At 32.6% G+C, this 20,066-nt stretch overlaps 1 protein-coding gene across 5 annotated transcripts in view; it reads left to right on the forward strand.

Annotated features, from left to right (window-relative positions):
- Positions 1-20,066, forward strand: part of LOC129224233 (eukaryotic translation initiation factor 3 subunit G-like) — a 109,835-nt gene that overhangs the window by 58,949 nt on the left and 30,820 nt on the right. For 4 of the 5 annotated variants that reach the window (XR_008580682.1, XM_054858653.1, XM_054858654.1 and 1 more), the window contains exon 4: positions 18,953-19,130. Coding sequence is in view for 4 of the 5 variants with exons in the window: in XM_054858653.1 (XP_054714628.1) it covers positions 18,953-19,130 (178 nt within the window). In the remaining variant the exon portion in view is untranslated. Of the gene's footprint in view, positions 1-4,705; positions 5,005-18,952; positions 19,131-20,066 lie in introns of those variants that run through there. The other variant, XM_054858655.1, reaches the window with a different exon arrangement.

A 20,066-nucleotide genomic window follows, 5' to 3' on the forward strand; every position in this document is an offset into this window, starting at 1 on the left:
TGCTTTGATTAACTGAAAATGGCCATCTTTTTTTTAACAACAGCTCAATGCAAGGTTTCCAAGAGAAAAAGCCATAGTTCAAAAGTCAATTCCGATCACCCCTCAATTACATCCACCCTTACTCGAAACAACTTCGAGATGAAGAGATATCTAACTCCTGCTCAAAGGTAAAAACGTACACTGTGTTCCAAAATGAAATATATATACATTGCTTTCCTTTTGATACATCAAATAAATGTCAAACGTATTTTTTCAATACTGCATTTGTCCATAAAACCTCACCCCAGGAGTTAACTAGAATTTTCTCGAACGTTAATGCATAAAGGCGCTCAAAAAGACATTTGCACGATGGCACCGATCAGGCTTGGTGCGGGCCTGCATACACGTAGATTTGCACATGTGTTAAATGTAGCCTCCCCCCCCCCCCCCCCGAAAAAATATTTCAACACCACTGTTAGTATTATTCCACAATAACATGCAAAGCAGTTCTAAAAAAATATACATTTTGATACATCACTACAAGCATTTTATTATACAGTGAAATCTCTCCGAGAAGCCACCCCTTCGTTCAGTGAAAATGCGGACACAGAAGAGGTGGCCATACTTAAGAGTTTTCATTATTGAACTCGAGCTGTACTATGAATTATATAATTCAACACTTTTTAATGATGTTTCAAGAAAATAAAGGGGTCAACATACACAGGTTTCATGGTATCACTAAATGAAAAAATGCTCCTCATCGAGTTCTGAAAATGTAATAGCAATAACACAGCAAAAATTATCAACTATTGTTCTCCGAGCGGCTATCAGAAAGAAAAACTTTTGCACACTGAGAACAGTGGTGTTCCCATAGGGTATATTCTATGTATGCCGTATATTCTCAAATATTTTTTAGACATACAGCGTATACCTTCAAGTTTCAAAAATTTCCATATAGACATGTTACGTATATCGTTGCCTCAGAGCAACACTAAGACATCTAATCCCCGAAATAATACTAAGATATCCTACTGTTGCTCCGAGGCAACGATTTAATCGCATACAAATATTGTGCGTAATGGATTACTGGGAGTATACCCTCAGAAAAATAGATGGGAACATCACTGTATGAGAATAATTTGCACAAGCCAAAAACCTCATATTTGAAATTGATTAAAATAAGCAAGTAAATAAATACAGTATAACCTCGATATCTCAAATCTCTCGGGACAGGAAAAAAATTCGAGATATCGAGTTTTTGAGCTATCAAGGTTTTACAAAAATTGCACTAGAAACTCTCACAATTACACACATGGGTCATTTTCCCTAAACAGCGCAATTTGGACAGGGCAAAGAATGGCATTCACTGTGCCAGGGGAATGACACTCAAGAGGAAATAATGCGTTTTACTGACGATATTATAATTTATGTGGGAAAAGGAAACACTACTTTTATGAAATTGAAAAAGATAAAATGTCGTGGTGTCCAAAAAGTAGTTATTGTGATTATTTGTTTCCCTTACATTTTACAGGGGAAGGACGACAGGGGAATGACAAAAATTAAAGTTAACTTTATATATTGTCATAACTGCAAACAACAAATATCAATGTCACTTAAAGTAGGGGGGGGGGGAACTCTATACAAACAAGAGTCAATCATTCATTGAGCGATTATTACAAAATTAAATGAATTATCAAAGACAGGGTAATGACAGTCATTAAAAATACTTATCAAGATTTAACTTGAGATCACCCGAATAATACTCGACACCGTGTATTTATTCAAAAAGAACTAATTAAGATTATTTCTATGATGAGACCAGAATTCAAAGATTAAATTATGAGTTAATACAACTATTACCAGGTGTGAGAAACATTCATTACATTCCTCGACAGAGGAATGACAAAAAATCAAAGGACATTTTTTACTATTTTTTTTTTAAATAGTTCAAACCTTGAAATTTTTTTATTTTTCTATTTTACAACATTGCATAACACTTGTTAAGAGGTTGAACAACAATTTCTGTACAAATATGCATGGCTTCCTGAATCTTTAGAGCTGATTTTGCTTTAAGGTGGAGGTAGGGACACACAGGGGAATGACATTTATCATGTCAAAAAATTATTTAAATGTATAATAATAATAGGTGTTCGTTTTAACTGATTTTACAAACATAAAAACATGTTGTTAAAGCATTCTAGCCTCAGTTTTATTTCTATACTAGTTAATTTGTTATTTTTGGAGCAAGGACAAGAATTTAGCAGTTTATATGCATTTATATATGTACTATGAGACCACTTTGAATTACGATCAATAAAGTAGTCTTCAATATTTTACCAGATTTGAAATTTTATAATTGTTGTTCATTTCAAAATCTCTTCCTGTGCACCAGGAAGAGATTTTGAAATGAACAACAATTTCAACTTTGTTTTTCACCTAAAAATTTAAAAATTCTTATCTTCAACTAGTAGCTCCCCACATTCAAAAAAGTTTTCAACAGCCATTTTGTAGTAGTTAAAAAAGCAGAATGATGGAAATGAGGAACGCATTTTCCGTTTTCACTTGAAAACTGACTGGCGAAAAATCAACCCCCTTTCCTCAAGTGGACAACATGTTCCAGAGAAATGCGCAAAGATTCTAAACTCTGGGAAAAATACAGCACCCCTTTCATACCAACACTTCCCTATTATCTTGCTTCAATCCCCTAATCACAAAGTTTCCAAGAAGAAAGATGAAAACTGCTCCCTAAAACTTGTTTTACTACAAAAATTGTCAAAGAAAAACGACAACTGAAACTTGCTTCTGTGCAAAAATTTCGACATATCAAGGGTTTCGAAAAGTAAATTTTGAGATAACTATGGAAAATACATAGGGGTTTTTATAGAAAATGCAGGGGAAAAATGTTTTTTCGAGACATCAAGGGTTTCGAGATAAGGAGGTTCGAGACATCAAGGTTCAACTGTATGTGTTTCAGTATTCCAGGGGTCGAAGTGGTCCTATATATCCTATATTTCCTATATTTTCAAAAAAAGTATGAAAATCGTCCTATATTTCCTATATTTTTGGAAAATGTCCTATATTTCCTATATTCCTGTTTTTTATCCAATTTATTTCTTTAAAACAACAGTAAACAAACTATCTGACTTCGGATTTTTCGTCGAAAGTAACGAATTTCAAATTAAAAAACACAACTCACTAAATCCTGCAACAGGAATCTTCTCTCATTGGTCACAGCAATATGACGTCACTGTAGTGGGTGGAGTTTCGAGAACGAATTCTGAAGTTTGTTTTAGAATTTTGCGTTTGGCAACAGCAGTTTGTTTTGTTTTCCAGCGTGGTTTTTTTTGGTTTTGTTTTCGTGGTTTTTTTTGGTTTTTGTTTTCGCGGGTATATTTTTGTGTTCAGTGCATTTTCTGATCGGAATGTTATAATAGTCTTTTTGCAATCTTTTCTTTTTGTGGAATTTTATAGAACAAAATATCTGTATGTTTGTGCTACAAAGCATTGGTTATTTCCTGTTAGTTCTCAACACAAAGATGGTTTTTATTTATTTATAGAAGCTATGTTTGTGACACTTCTATCCCTGCAAAAATTGTGAGTTGCTGTGTTAATTATCAATAAATTTCACTTTGTTCTTTTTTTTGTCTACAAAGTACACTTTTTTCAAAAATTATTCTTTCAACTACAGGAAAGTCATTTTAGGTGTAAGTTATAATTTTGTTTGAAGGTTTTTTTTAAAACAAAATCATTGATAAGAATAAATAAATAATATGTAAGTATTATTTCTTTTTTCATAGCGAAACTATTCATATAATGTGTCCTATATTTGTCCTATATTTTTTGTGGAAAATGTCCTATATGTGACAAGTCGATCACTTCTACCCCTGGTATTCTAAAAATTATTTTATTTATGAAATCCTTGTGCAATTTCATTTTTTCATGCATACAACAGCAGCATGATGTGATAAGATCCTAGAACATAGACCATTCTCTTTTTTAAATTAATCTTTGAATTTCAGGGGGGGGGGCGGGAGGGAATGTTTGTTCAATGAACCCAGAATTATCTTCTATTTATTTTTTTAGCCTGGCTTAATTGTGCACATGTTATGTATTGAATATGCACACAGATTTAAAAAAAACAGTGGTAAACCATTCCCGCGAAACACGGGAAAGCACTGTTTGGAAAATTTAGAATTTTTTACTTCTATTTTTTAGCGTGGCTCAAAAAAAGATTAAAAAATAAATCAGCGCTATCCAAGACATGTTTTCTAAAAAATAAACCTTCAACATTTACGGAAAACACTTCAATTCTTTAACAATTAAAAAAAAATAGTAGGAAATAACAGAAGATTCAACGGATACAAATATAAACAAACAGGAGCAGACGCCCTGTCATAACACCGAACCGGTTACGAAATTTGCATACGCTTTCCGCCTTCGTGTAAATGAGCAACGATTTCCCTCTGACCTGTGACGTCACATGTCTGCCGTTCGATGTCCGAAAGCGGGAATCTTGTAAAAGGGGTCTAGCAAAACTTTGTAGCAGACAAGCAGGTTTCGTTCGTCGTCGTTATCTGCAGGGAAAGACATCCATGCAGATATCAACAATGACGTCATCAAACTGATTAGGTAATCGGTAGTTCTATTCGAACACGACCCTAGCTTGCCAGGTGCTGATTAACTGCAACCCTCAAAATATGGTTTGAGTTAGTGTTGGTAAATACTTTCTACTTGTGATATATATGTCTTCTTTTTGAACGAGACTTTAAAATTGTTAGATCATGAATTTCCCGCAGCATTCACTTGGAAAGGGCAGAATGGACCGAACGTACTGTAGTGTACCTCAGTGCTATTCTAGTGGTTATAAGAATCCTTATTTAAGCTTTCATAAATTCCCTTGGCGAGATGATAGAGAAAAATTACGAAGTAAAAAGTGGGCTTTAGCTTGCAGAATCGGAAAGCAAATTTCGCGCAGAATGACTGTGTGTTCCAAACATTTTAAAGATTCGGATTACTTTTTGAAAGGTATAGTACGATATCTACTGCTTTTCTGCAAGGTCATGGAAAACTAAGGGGAGATTTCGATAATTAGTACTCTGGCGATCTTTTTCAATTGGCATCAAGTTTTTGACACAATGCATGCTCGAAGGAAATTTTTCCTTTGCTTACTTTGGGTTTATGTACTGTTCAAAAGGCTTAGCAAGATTCATGCAAATATAAAAGAGAATATAATATTAAATGCTTATTCAATGTAATTATTTAAGCAATTACATATTTTCTATCCATTTCCCCAAAACTAAAGAATATTTCGATTCAATTAATTGTATTGATGATTATTTATGATCTAAAAAATAAATAATCAAGCATTTGTCTAGAGTACCTAATGTTACACCTTTTGTTGGAACTCCAATTTAGTTTTTTCTCCTTAAGTTTCAGTGTATAATTTATATTTTTGGCAACAGGAGAAACTATGAATACTTTATTATTAAGTTCTTAAGAGCTGGCAACATATTTTGAATGTGTTAAGTTAAAATAACCAATTTTTGTGATACATGTTTTTTTTTTTGGATTTTTCGGGCATCTTGTGTGGACCTCATGGGTGGCTTGAACATCAAAATTCATTTGTGTTTTCAGGAATAAAATATGTTTTTTGAATCTCAACAACTGGCGTCCAAGAATCAGGACTGAGAATACAAATTAAGGTTTGTTTTAGTTTTACATTTGAGCATATACGAATTGTTGTCATGGATGCTTCAAGATTGAAACGCAAGATTTTGCAAATGTCTTTTACGAATCATACGAAAGTTATAAATGAGGAAATTAAGAAAACGGAAATTGATGCAGGTGGGTTACTAGAAGTGAATTCACAATTGTGCGATAAATATGAACATTTGGAAGCCAATCAGGAAAAAATTAACGATTTATTGCTTGGCAAAACAGAAAAAAAATGCCGACAGCGAAAAAGACTTCATAAAAGAATTTGCCGAAGCTGAAATTTACCGAGAGCAATATTTATCTTTGAAGGCTAAGATAGAGTATTTGTTGAATAGAATCGATTCTGATGAACTGTCAGCTAAGTCACCAAATAACCGGAAGTATCGTTTGCCTAAACTGGAGAATCAAAAATTTGATGGTGATATTAAACCCTTTTTGGGATTTTAGAGTCAATTTTCCAGAATCCATGAAGATGAAGACATGCCATCTGAAGACAAATTTCAGTACTTAATTCAGGCGATCATCCCTGGATCACAAGCTGCAAGTCTAGTTCAGAGCTTTCCTCCTACAGCTCTAAATTACCCTAAAGCGATTGAGTTACTCAAGGAAAGGTTTGGAAGAGATTTGCTAGTTCAAGTCTACGTCAGAGAATTACTCAAGATGGTTATGATAAATGCTATAAGTGGAAGGAAATGTACGGACTTAACAACTTTACACGATCAACTAGAATCCCACTTGCGATGTTTAGAGATATTAGGTAGATCCAAAGAAAAGTTTGCAGATTTTTTGTCACTAGTTGTGGAGTCTTGTCTTCCCGAGGAAGTTCTAAAGGCTTGGGAAAGACATAGAGTATTCAGTAAACAAAATGCAGGTGAAGAAATTTCTGAAAGTAGTCGGAGGTCTCTAGAGAAGCTTATGATTTTTTTAAGACAGGAAGTGAATGTTGAAGAAATGATAAATTTGACCAGATCAGGATTTGGATTGCAAGTAAAACCCAAAAGGGAAACGGAGAGTTCTATAGATTGTGAAGTTCCTTCAGCTTCTGCCCTTACTTCCACACAAGGAAGATTTGAATGTGTTTTTTGTGGTAGCTCTCACACAAGTCAAAATTGCGATAAGGCAAGAACAATGAATGTGAAGGAAAAGAAAGCAGCAGTCATACGTAAGAGACTTTGTCTGGTGTGCTTGAAAGCCGGCCATATGGCTAGGCAGTGCCGCAGTAACGTGCGCTGTGTCATTTGCTCCAATAGACATTTTCCAATTTCATGCCCTGAACTTCCAAATGTAAATTAAAAGACTTCTCCTAAGATAGAGTTTAAAGAGAAGAAAACATCTGCACTCTTTACGGTTCCATCTCCTATGGGAACAATTTATTTAAAGACACTTTTTATACGACTGGAAAACAAGGGACGAAGCCAATACGTTCGTGCCTTAGTGGATGACAATTCGCACCGTTCTTACGTAGAAGAGGGATTGGCTAGAGAGCTTAAGCTTAGTCCTGTAGGAAAAGAGGTATTCTCTCAAGGATTGTTCGGAGGAGAACAAACTCCTGAACATTACCGTTACTATATTCAAGTGGAAAGACTTGATAGAAGGTTCTCATGTCAAGTATCAGTATTAGATCAACCAAAGATCTGTACAACGATTCCTAGAGTTCATGACAAGAATCTACTGTCCGAATTAGAAAGTCATGGCATTATCTTAAGTGAAATTGGAGAAGAAAACCCTCCCGTAGAACTACTAATCGGAGCAGATGCGCTAGGACACATTTTGACAGGAAGAATAGAAGTACTAAGGTCTAGTATTTCTGCCTTAGAAACAAAGTTAGGATGGAGCATTTTGGGAAGTGAGAAGAAGAGTTCGGTTAATGGAATGGTTAGCGTTTGTATGCAGAACTTTGAAATTCTGCGTATTTGGGAATTGGAAACTTTGCGCATGGGCAGTTCTCAAAAGGTGGGAACAAAAAAGTTAACTTTGAGCAATTTCAAAAATTTTTGAATTTGATATCAATTTTGCTTTTATTCTATAGTATGCATACCTAGAACACAATATATGAACATGAAAAGACAGCAGGTATTTGTAAAAATTGTTAATTAGCAAATTAAATTAGCAGTCTGTAGGTAACAGATTTTGGACATTGTTGTCCTGTAGGTAACGGATTTTGGACATCATCATAATGTAAGTTTCACCATTTTTGACAACTGTTAATCTGATTTTTAACTTTTCCAATGAAAATTTTATTTACTACTTTTTGAATTTTGCAATTTAATGATAAAGAGGATAGTAATGAAGTACTTGAATGGCTATACATACTGCTCTTTACATATAATAAAGTTTTGGAATGATTTTGAAGAAGTTGATGAAAGGTAGAAAAAAGCTTCATGGAAATAATTATACAAACTTGTAGTTTGATTTTTTGGGACAAATAAGGAATAAAAATAGAGACAAATAAATACAACATATATATTTTTAAAGGAAAAATAAACAAAATATGCTTTAAGAAAGAATGTAAAAAGTGACATCAGTTTTAATAATGAATATATTTTCTAATGTCATAAGAATTAAAACGATGCCTAAAAAAATTTATTGAAAAAAGAAATTCGTATTTCTATTTGGAGATTGTTAAATTATGTTTCCAAAAGAAAGAAGAGAAAAAAAAAATTCTAAAATAATAAAAGCGGCGGGAAAAAAAAAATTTGCTAGTGCAGGTGATAAAGTCGCCAAAACTGGTGCAGCTGACGATTAACTACATTTGTCAAACTAGAATCCCCCTCTGGTAACCTTTAGTTTATCGTATACTATGTTGTCGCCAACGGAGGTTTGCTTGGCGATTTTCGCGCAAAATGGCTTTCGTTCGATCATAAACAGCCATGTTTCTACTGTAATTTATGTATTGTTCAATGTGTAACGTATTAATTATGCAAAATACCTATGGATTAAAGAAGATAACATCATAATAATCTTTTTTATTGATGTTAGAAAACAGTGGATTATAAAAAAATTATAAATAAACGGACAGAACTATCGGCGTCAAGATCGTAACGCCATTTGGACATCTCACATGTATGTTTAAGTGACTTTTAAACAATTAAAAACTGATTCTGAGGATCGATAAATACCTTTAAAACGAAAACATCATATACTTAGTTCTCAAATAATAGCATTGTAAAGATCGTAACTTTTGGACATGCATCAAATTTCAAACTTACTTTTTTCTAAAATCGTTTACAAAGTGAATAATCTGTCTTTACTTTTGTTATTTGTGTAAAATATTAACAAAAAATTATTCAGTGTAAGATTCATGCCTTTAATTTTTTTTTGAAATGTATGGAAATAATTTAAAAAAAAAATTTTTAATGGTACATTTGCTCAGTTAACGTTTTGGTATGTCCAAAATTGTGCCATTTAGCAAAGAAAATATTTTTTAAGGGCATTTAAAGAGCTTTTTTTCCATAATTTATGTCAATTCTTGTCTCTATACAGCATTATAATTTACCTCAAAAATTTTAGAGTTAATTAAAATGAAAGTTATTTGGTGTTGAAGCTTTAAAGTTGAAGTCTGTGTTTGCTCCCACCTTTTGAGAACTACCCGCACAGAAGATCCTTCAGAACGAAGAATTAAGAAAATGTTGGAAGAAGAAACCTTAATACAATTCCGTAAAACTGTCAAGAAAGGAGGACATAGATACGAAGTAACCTTGCCTTGCTTGGCTGGACACCCTCCTGTGTACCAAAGTTACGACATCGCTGAATCCAGATTAAATTCCGTAGCAAAATGTTTATTGAAAGATGGTTCTTTCGAATCTTATGATGCTGTATTCAAGCAATGGCAGTTGGAAGGCATTATAGAAATTGTACCTGGATAAGTCAATCCTTGTGACTTGTCTTCACGCTCTTGTGATTGGTCAAATCTCTTACGAAGGCGATGGTGGGAGGATCCAATGTGGTTACGTGAAAAACCAGAACTTTGACCGCATTCTGAAATAATACTTTCGGATGAAGCAATGTTAGAACGACGTAAGACAGTTATCACCACTTTAAATGTAAACTTCAAAGCAGGGTTGGCAGGTTTCTGCCGAGGCGGTAAAAACCACTGGTAGAAACCGGTTAAAACCGGCATGGCAAAAACCCTTTCTGCCACATTTATGGCAGAAACTGGCAGAAACTCAAAAAATGACATAAATGCAATTCCTGACATACAATAGAAAATGTATAAGAAAAATAATTAAATATTAACCCAAATACAATTTATTTACAACACTATCACCATTCAAAATCAAATTTTACATTGGTTACACACTGCAGCAGCCTGTAACAAAATACAAGTTTTGACGCTGTTTCTAAACCTAAACAATTTCTCAATTTGTTGTGCACAAAGGAGAAATTTGAGAAGATTCTTTCAATCCCAGCAAAACTAGCTGGCATTATCAGCAAAGAACAAGCAAGATTCACATAACTTTCATCTATAGCACATTTTTTCAAATTGAACCACCATGCGGTAGCTGGCGTAGTTGTTATAACAGGGTGGCGACAGGAATTGTGAAAAAAAGTTCCCTGACTTTTCCCTGATTTCCCTGATTAAGTTCATCAAATTTCCCTGATTTACGTTACCAATAATAATGGTTTTTTTTCTTTGCTCTACTTGAAATCCATTGTATGTTTGTATAAAATGCAGTATTTTAAATGTTTTAAGTTGTGTAAAGTTGTTGAACTAAAGATATATTTTTAAAAGATGCTACTTTTTTCATAAAATGATTAAACATATCAAGTCAATTTTTTTGGAAAAAACCCTACAAAACAGTATATTAAATTTTTCTACATGGAAAGATCAGAGAAAATTTAAAAACAAAAATACTTTACTTCCAGAAACCACTTAGCATAAGAATTTTAAGAAACTATTAAAATTTCCCTCAAAAACATGTGTATTTATGATAGAACTAAAAATTAATTGAAATTATTTTGAACTAAGTTTCCAAACTGTATAATAATTGTTGCAATAATAACAAGTAATAGTGAAAAAATAGAAGTAATGTAGTTACTTTTATATAACTAATTGACATATTTATGCAAAACAGATGAAACCATTTGACATCCATTCATAGGGAGCTTTTCTCTAATCAAGAATATAGGTTTTAATGAATGAATACAGCATTTTAACAATAAAAAAATAAAGATATTTAAAGTAAGAAAAACAACGTCAAAAAAGCACAAATTGCCGATTACAGCAGACACATGTTTCTGCGTTTCAGGGAACGCCTTTCTCAATGCAAAAAGTAATGAGCTTATGAACGAAAAGACATCAAGACATCCGACAAAAGATATTTACTTAAGCACACAAGTTAACTCTATTTCAAATGATTTTAACAGTATGTAATGAAAAAAAATCTTAGATTGCTTTTGTAACAAACACCTTTGAAATAAAAGAAAAAAAAAGCAATTAGTTAATTTCAAAATATTTAAAAGAAGAATACAACTTGGTTATAAAATTAAAGAATCACTTAAGCCTGAAGAAAAGAAAACCTTTATAATCTGCGGTGACAAAAAATAGTATAACTGCAAAAAACAAAGTTTAGTTCAATTTTAGCAATTAAATTAAAAACGCGAAGAAGTAATAACTTTTAAGCTTTTATCAGCATTAATTCAAAAACCAAAGATTTCTTCTTGAAATCGTGATTACAGACGCTAATTACTTCGAGACAATGGAATAAAGGCAAAGGAGCTAAGGCATTAATGAAGGCTTCCTCTTTGCCTGTATGGTTGTTTATTTTACGTAACATTAAAAGCGTAAAAGGAAATTTCAAGCTAGGTAACATAAACAACCTAACAGACACAGAAGCAATCTTAGGAAGTTCATCCTGTGGTTAATAAGTAAGATTCAATACTTTGACTTGAGGAAAAAAGATGCACAAATATGCGGCAGTGTATAATCGCACCTCATTAATTTTACTTTTTTTTTGAACAGATAATTGGCGGAAAGTGCGTAGGGAATTAAAGTACTTAATTTTGCAAAGAAAAAAAAATTTTTTTTTTCTTCACAAAATCAATTTTCCCTGATTTTTTGTAATTTTTTCAAATTTCCCTGATATTTCCCTGACTTTTCCCTGATTAATAAAGTTCCCTGACTTTTCCCTGATCTCCCTGATTTCCCTGATCTGTCGCCACCCTGTATAACTTGATTGGAAAAATAGGTTTCAGGAAAAGGGGCCAATTTGTTTTGTAATACTATGGTATAAGATACATAATCAGGGTTAATATTTGTGAGTAAAGTTCGGGCACTTTCTTCTTGATTACATGATAAATTTACTCCCAAATACTTTGGATGGAACATATAGCCTAGTAAATGGTTATCAGTAACTGCTTGATTAAATCTGTGCATCACTTCCTTCTCAAAAGCACACATAAGAGCGTCTTTTGTTAAATGAATCCAAACATCGCAAGCATCTGCAGTTGAGCAGTTCTCTTTTTGAACTGAATCCAGCGCAATAGTAGCAGGTTTTATTTGCAGCAGCAAGTGTTTAACTTCTTTGTGAATCATCTGATTATTTATAATCTGAACAATACCTTTGTCATGAATATCATCTTCATATTCTTCTAGTATTTGTAAATAATATGGGCAATTCTTCATAAATGACTCTAAGCAGTCCACCTGGCTATTCCACCGTGTATTACAAGGTGTAAATGTGGTTTCACACCTTTTGGGTACTCCTTTAGCCAAGCTCCTTGCCTGTGATGGTTTCTGAAATATTTCTGGACTGAAACCACATGTTTAATAAGAGAATCTGGTGTGATATCCAGTCCAAGAAGATTTAAGTAATGAGCTGAACACCCATAAGTTGTAACAGATGGCATTTCTTATTCAATAATTTTCCTCATTAACTCCATCTTGTGTTCATTATCAGTTACTAAAGATAATACTTTGCAGCCATATTTCGTTTCAAGCTCTATTATTGCATTTTTCGCTAAATCAGCACAGTAAGTTGCAGCAGCAGGAGCTCTTTGAGAATAGCTTTATTCAGTTATATTAAGTGTAAAATGACAAGTTCCGAGTTTAATGAAATAAAAAAAATCTGTATTTATTTAAATATTTGATATATTACACTTTTTATCTCGAATGCAAACAAAATAATTATAAACAAACTGAAAAATTTGTTACTTACAACATTACAGGGCTAAAATTTCTAACACATAGCAATTTCAACTATGATACATTTTACTTTGCTTTGGAAATGTAAGTCTTGTTATTTAACATATTTTTACACTAATTATTTATAACTATTATATTAAGTTTTTGAAATGACGAAATGGGGTTATATTTTTTATTTTACTTAATTGCGTGTCATTAAGTAATTATTAGAGCTATTAAAAACATTTTCTAGTTTTTGCCAGTTTCTACCAGTTTCTGCCGGTTTTTACCGGTTATAACCAGTTTCTGCCACTGGCAGGGCAAAAACCAGTTTCTGCCGGCAAAAAGCCAACCCTGCTTCAAAGACAAATTTAGTAATCAATTTTTATATTTTTCGAGTTATTCTAAGATTGGGCATGACTGGATGGATATTGAGATTTTGCAACAATATCAGAAGAAATTCACTTAAACGAATAGGAGAGTTGTCATGTGAAGAAATTAAAGAAGTTGAGAATGCGCTAGTGGGAATAGTGCAAGTAGAATGGCCAGCAGACATGCGTGAAAAGTACAGCCGCTCAATACAATTTTACGAAGAAAAGCAAATTCTAAAGGTGAAATCAATACTCGTCCTCGCAGATGATCCGGTGAATTTCGTTAGACGTATAATTCTACCCGACCATCCCATTACGAGAAGGAAGATTGAGTATATTCATAAAACTCTTCTGCATACTGGAGTGCAAACTACTTTGACAAGTATACGCGAACGTTTTTGGATTCCTAAAGGCCGAAGAGTAGTCAGAGAAGTGCTTGTAAAATGTGTAATCTGCAAGAAGTTATCTTCCAAACCTATCACACCAGTCACACCTCCACTTCTTGATGACAGAATTAACTGTGTTGCTGCATTCGAGGTAACCGGAGCTGATTTGGCTGGCCCGTTATACTTGAAAGGTGGAACAAAATCTTGGATCGTGGTTTTTACATGCTCGGTCTACCCCGCTATCCATATGGAATTAGTGACGTCTCTCTCTACTGAAGCATTCATGCAAGCCATGCAAAGGTTTTTTGCTAGGAGAGGAAGGTGTTCCATTATGTATACAGATAGTAGAACTAATTTTTTGGGGACATCAAAGGCTCTACTAACTGTCAATTGGCAAGAAATAGAAGCTGAATGTGCTGCACAAGAAATAAAATAGCATTTCAACCCACCCGCTGCACCTTGGTACGGTTGCTGGTGGGAAAGAATGATCCGCACAATCAAGGTGCAGCTAAAAAAGAGTTTAGGACGTGCCTGCGTTACTTACGAAGAAATTACAACATTGCAGTGCGAGTGCGAAAGTGTAGTTAATAATCATCCACTGAGGTACGTGTCTGATGATCCCAATGAATTGAAGGTACTTAAGCCTGTAGACTTCAAGACTTAAAAGGGAATGAGACTGGATTTGAACATTGTTGATTCAAAACATCTACACAAGCAAATTCGCTATATTCAGGGATTACGTCAGCAGTTATGACGACGCTTCCAAGAAGAATATTTAGCTGAACTAATACTAAAGCCACATTTGTCTTCTAAACGACAAAACTTAGCTCTTGGTGACATAGTACTCGTTGGCTCAGATAACACAAAACGTATGAACTGGCCTTTTGCACGTGTAATAGAACTGTTTCCCGGCAAAGAATGTATTGAACGTGTGGTCAAACTACAAGTCAGGCCAATGGAGAAATCATAAGACCTGTTCAAAGAATTTATCCTCTGGAATTTAGTGTTTCTGACAACTTCAGACAAGATCATCAGGAAAGAAGAAAAACACCAAATCCGGAACCTACGGAAAAATCAGATCCGGAACCAGGTGATCTCAATGTTCCCGAAGAAGTAAAAAGAACTCGAAGTGGCCGTCAAATAGTTCCCGTTAAACGTTTGAACTTGTGAACAGAAAAAAAACTTTGATATATTTTTTTTTCATGTTATGTTTATAATTTGTTTTATTTTGTATTGCCAGAAAGTATATCTTCTGCAACACAAAAGGTGGGAGGATGTTGGAACTCCAATTTAGTTTTTTCTCCTTAAGTTTCAGTGTATAATTTATATTTTTGGCAACAGGAGAAATTATGAATACTTGATTATTACGTTCTTAAGAGCTGGCAACATATTTTGAATGTGTTAAGTTAAAATAACCAATTTTTGTGATACATGTTTTTTTGGATTTTTCGGGCATTTTGTGTGGACCTCATGGGTGGCTTGAACATCAAAATTCATTTGTGTTTTCAGGAATAAAATAAGTTTTTTGAGTCCCAACACCCTTTTATAAAACATTATCATTCAAAAGAATTCATTCTCCGTTTTGAATAATTAATCATGCATTTTATAAACCTTGTAACGTGTTTGACACCTGTAAACTGCACTTTGTTATGAAGTTGTGCAATTATTCTTTGTCTGTGAATTCTGTTGCAAACTGCTATTCTTTCGTTTTGCAATAATATTAAGGATTTGTGTTATATTTTTTATGTATCTTAAGGTGTATTTGATTTTGAGAGGGGGGGATGCAAAAAAGCAGTTGTAACGTGTGTGACAGGCTCTAAAATTTCAGACTACACTTGTCTCATTTCACTTAGTTATGTTTACTGAAACTGTCTGAATTATTTTCAAAAGGCACTTTTTACATATTTTGAAGGAATAACATAAATTAATTCAATTTCATATTCATAATACTTAAATTAATGTGTATCTTGAAACACTTATCTTGAAGCTTACGATCAGTTACAAAATGCGCTTCGCACATGTGAAAAAGTTAAGAAATTGAACAATCTTTGTACAGTTTATACAAAAATAGAAACTTAAAAAAAATTTAAAAAAAGACAAATGAAAGTGCCCCTAGTTTCTATTATCAAGGATGTCCTGAAATGTGAACTACCCACAAGACCCTGCTACTTCTGAAGGACTAATTTTTCTTCACAACTCCATTAAATTTGTGGTATAGAATGTCAAGATGATCTGGCCATATCCAATATCTTCCTGAATTTACCATGACACCTACTTCAATGTCATCTTATGCAATACATAACCACTTCTCCTAGAAATATGTTCAGCACACCAATTTCCGGGTAATTTGTTAAACTTTAAGTTTGTCAAATAAGAGAACTGGCAATGATTTTTAATAACAATATCTGGCTGTTTTTTTCTTGTACCAGCCATAAATTACTTTAATTTTCTATGAGTTTCATTTGTATCACATATTTTTTTTTGTATGCCATCGATTTTTGGCACAACACTCCATGGATTTTCAGTTGAAATTTTTTTGTATGTATTGTGTGACATTTTTTACTCATATGGATTTTGTACTACTTATCCATGTTTAGATATTGAAATTTTGAACACTTTGATTGGTTATGAAAATGAAAGTCAACATAAGTTAGAACAATAGTTATATTTATTTTTCAAGTAATTTTGTAGAGAAGGAAATGAAAACTGGGCTGGAAATTGACTTTTCTAAACCATGAACACACTGTTCTCAATTTCCTTATTTATGTAGCATAAAAATGTTTTTTATCTGATGTTAGTGGCTCTTTTCTTATTAAATACCATACTTATAAATAATAGACAAATGAGAAATAAATGAATTTTTGAGGATTTTTTTTTTTTTTTTGCTAAAGAGGGACAGACCAGTTTCTGTGAAATAAGCCCTAGTTGAGATTTTGGCACTATCACTAAATTTTGGGCAGTAATCATTTATTTCTGCTACTACAGCATCACAGAAATAGGTTAATGCATACTCTCTGGGGTCAATAAATTAGTCATCAATTGCAAAAAAATTGCCAAGAAACTCAATTATCAAACTGTTCTGAAATTAGACAGGTTGACTGTCTTTAGTTTGCCTGTTTGAAAATCATTTACAAAAGTTCTTATTGTATTTTTTAACAATTTTCACATGAAATTACAGTAATTGAGCTCACGATCTTCAAAAATTTTCCCAATTAACATTATTTCTAGCACTCTTAATTACATTAGTTCACTCTCGTTGGCATTCAACAGTTTAGCAACAAATAAAAAAATTACCAAGAATCCCAGTATTTGAGATCTTTCCACTAAAATTTGCAGTAAGAGCGGTATGGAAGTTATCAAAATAAATTATAAGGATAGTAAATGTCACCTCACATCAATAAAACTCTAAAATTAAGCAAAGGAATTAATATCCATATATAAGCGCATTTAGAGCAAAAACAAATTAAAATAATTCTTGTGCAAAACTTCATTACCTTTTCGCGAGTGTAACTGCTCACGACATCTATAAAATTTATTCATAGCTTTTCAAGATTAGTAGGAGAAAAAAATAGTGAAATATCTAGACACATAAGGTTACCATAAAGCAACACATAGGAAAGGGTTACCAAAGTAAAATATTTATTGCTTAAAATTTGCCAACCATGCCAGATTCGAAAACTGAAAAGGTAGCAAAGGAAATTTAAGTCAAGGCAAAAAGATTAAACCAAGAATTTTCGTCTATGATCACTTGGAGGCAGAGTGCAACTGTACTTTCTTTATTTAGGATATTAATTGCAATATTTCTTTAAATAATTTCTGCTTCCCTCCCTTTTTCCATTTTTAAATGTAAGAACAGGATGGTTACACAGCCTGGAAATCAGGGAAATTTTAATTTCTGGAAAAACTCTGGGTATTTTAAGAATTTCTCAAAATATCAGGGAAAATTATAATTTTTAATCTCCAAACCTCTTGGAAATCTAGAATAATTTCAGTGTTCCTATTATCCAAAGAATTGGGTCGTGCGGGTGCCATTTATGATAAAAATCATGGATAATCTGAAAAATACTTTAAAATGGGGGAGGGGGGAGAATGCTTAAAAACTACTGCATTGCACGTAAAATATGATACAAAAGTTTAAAAAAAAAAAAAAAAAAAAACAGTATGTATGTCAAAAAATGTTTTTTTTTTTTTTTTTTTTTTTTTTGTACCAAGGCATGATGATTAAAAAAATGGTACTCATATCGCAATATTTTGTTGTAAGTTGAACATTTTTGTCATTATTATCAAAATATAAAGTTCTTGTTATTAACATTTTAAATATTAATTGAGACCTATCAATATTCTGTACAGTATTTATTTAGTTAATATTGAGCTTATTTGTATTTTAAATATTTTGCACAATTAGTCCAGAGCATGCAGGGCAAAGTGAAATAGTTAATTCCATTGACTCTTTCATTTACTAAATAACTTGCTTATTAATTTATTAACTAATTTATTTACATTTCTTCTTTTTGTTATTCACTTATTTCTTCATTTATTTACCTATGCATTCGTTATTTCATTTGCTCATTTATTTCCCAAATTCATGTATATTTATTAATGTAGGTATTTATTATTTTAGTGTTTTACCTTTTCCCTACTCATTCCTTCTTTTATTTTCTCATCATTTCCTCAAAAATATTTCATTAGAAAAAAATTGCGTTTTTCAATTTGCCCCATAAAATATCCACTTTTTTTTTTTGAAGACACAATTTATTATGTATGCAATATATTGTTCTTTCTTTAAGTATTGTAATTTTCAAACCAAATTTCCAATTCAATCACTTTGAAAAAGCTGAGACATCTTAATTATTTCACTTCGCCCCACATTCCCTTACATGCTGCATGTGATCTAAGGCATATGAGAAACTTAGGAGCTACCGCTTACATTCAAATCTTATACTTCCATGCTAAGCATAAAAGTCATCTCTGGACATTTTAATAAAATTGAGTTATTGTCACAGAGTGGTTTTTTGAGTGTTTTGTGGTTATTTGAGAACCAGGAATTTAAAAAAAAGTCTGAAAATGGCACCTGAATCAAATAAATGGCAACATAAAACTCTTAAAAGCAATGTCTCAGTTTGAGCTCGACTGCAGATACCACTTCTGTGCTAAGCATGGCAGCATAGAGGTCGCCTGAGTGATGTGGCACGAAGATATAAATGCAAGTCGGATATTTTTCGGACATACCACATATGCAATATGTTGGGCTTATTCAAGTTTATGGTTGGTATAAAGTGAATATCATTATTTGTTTTCTATAGTTTGACTTAGTTAAATAGAATGTATCATAAACCAAAAAGTGTATCTTTACTTATTTATGTATTTATTTCTTTTAGGATATCCTACTACTAGGCGCAAATTGAAACAAAATGCTATTCCAAGTTTAAACTTACCAAGCACAGTGATAAAAAATCATGAATCACCTATACAGTGCGAAAAAGAAATTGATTTTAAGCAATTTATTAAAAAGGAAAGGAATTCTACTGATGAATCTGATTCGGAAAGTCCTCTGCAGTAAGAGCAAAAAATAAATTTATATATTGTTAAGAACTTTTTTTGCAGAAACTAGGAAGTGTCACCTTATAACTAACTGACTTTCTTTGGGGACTCATGACAACTTTCACTTGTACAAGAAAAAGGAAACCAGACATTTTAACACATGTTGTGTTGGAAATTCCCTCAGAAGAACATGTTTTCCTTAAAATCAGCCCATTAACAACTAGACCAGCAGTTGACAACTGGCAGACCGCCGTCTTCATCCGGATCGCAGTAGGTTGAAAACTGGTCTGCCAAAAATGTTTTAAAAGTGTAAATTTGATTTAAATCAATTATTTGAAAGTATTTGTCTGTAAATGCAGGGGTAGAAATTCTCCAATATTTCCTATATTTAAAAAAAAAATTATTAAAGTGTCCTATGTTCTCATAAATATTTATAGAAAATGACCATTGAAAAAACTTGTCACTTGATTCACTTTCTTTGAAGGCTTGACAACAAATAATTTGAGACTGTTCAAAAACAAAATACTTGTATATATAAAAAAAAAGGAATCTCTGCTGGCAGCTGCTAGTTTAATTTTATAAATTTAGAGTAGTTTTGACAATATTTAAAAAGTGTTTTAAGAGAAAACTTCAGTGATTCTTATTTTATGAGAAGCACTCCAAACTATTGATCCAAGCACTTAGTCAATGAATCAGCTCTAAAAGCAAAATATGAGGAAGATTTAGCCGATAAAATACTGCAGGGGTAACTATGTAAAAAAAAAAAGATGAATAAACTCTCTCTGGATTCAAAATTTGAATTTCTTGCAAAAGTTAGTTTTAAATTATTGTAACCCTATATTTTTAGCAGAATTTTTCATTGAAAGATAGGTTTTTCAGAAATTTGTATCCCCATCTTAGAAAGAAATCTTCCAAAGCTATATCACTGAAAAATATCTTGGCAATACTTTG

This window comes from Uloborus diversus, chromosome 6 (genome assembly GCF_026930045.1).
Source record: "Uloborus diversus isolate 005 chromosome 6, Udiv.v.3.1, whole genome shotgun sequence".
NCBI classification, from domain to species: Eukaryota; Metazoa; Arthropoda; class Arachnida; order Araneae; family Uloboridae; genus Uloborus; species Uloborus diversus.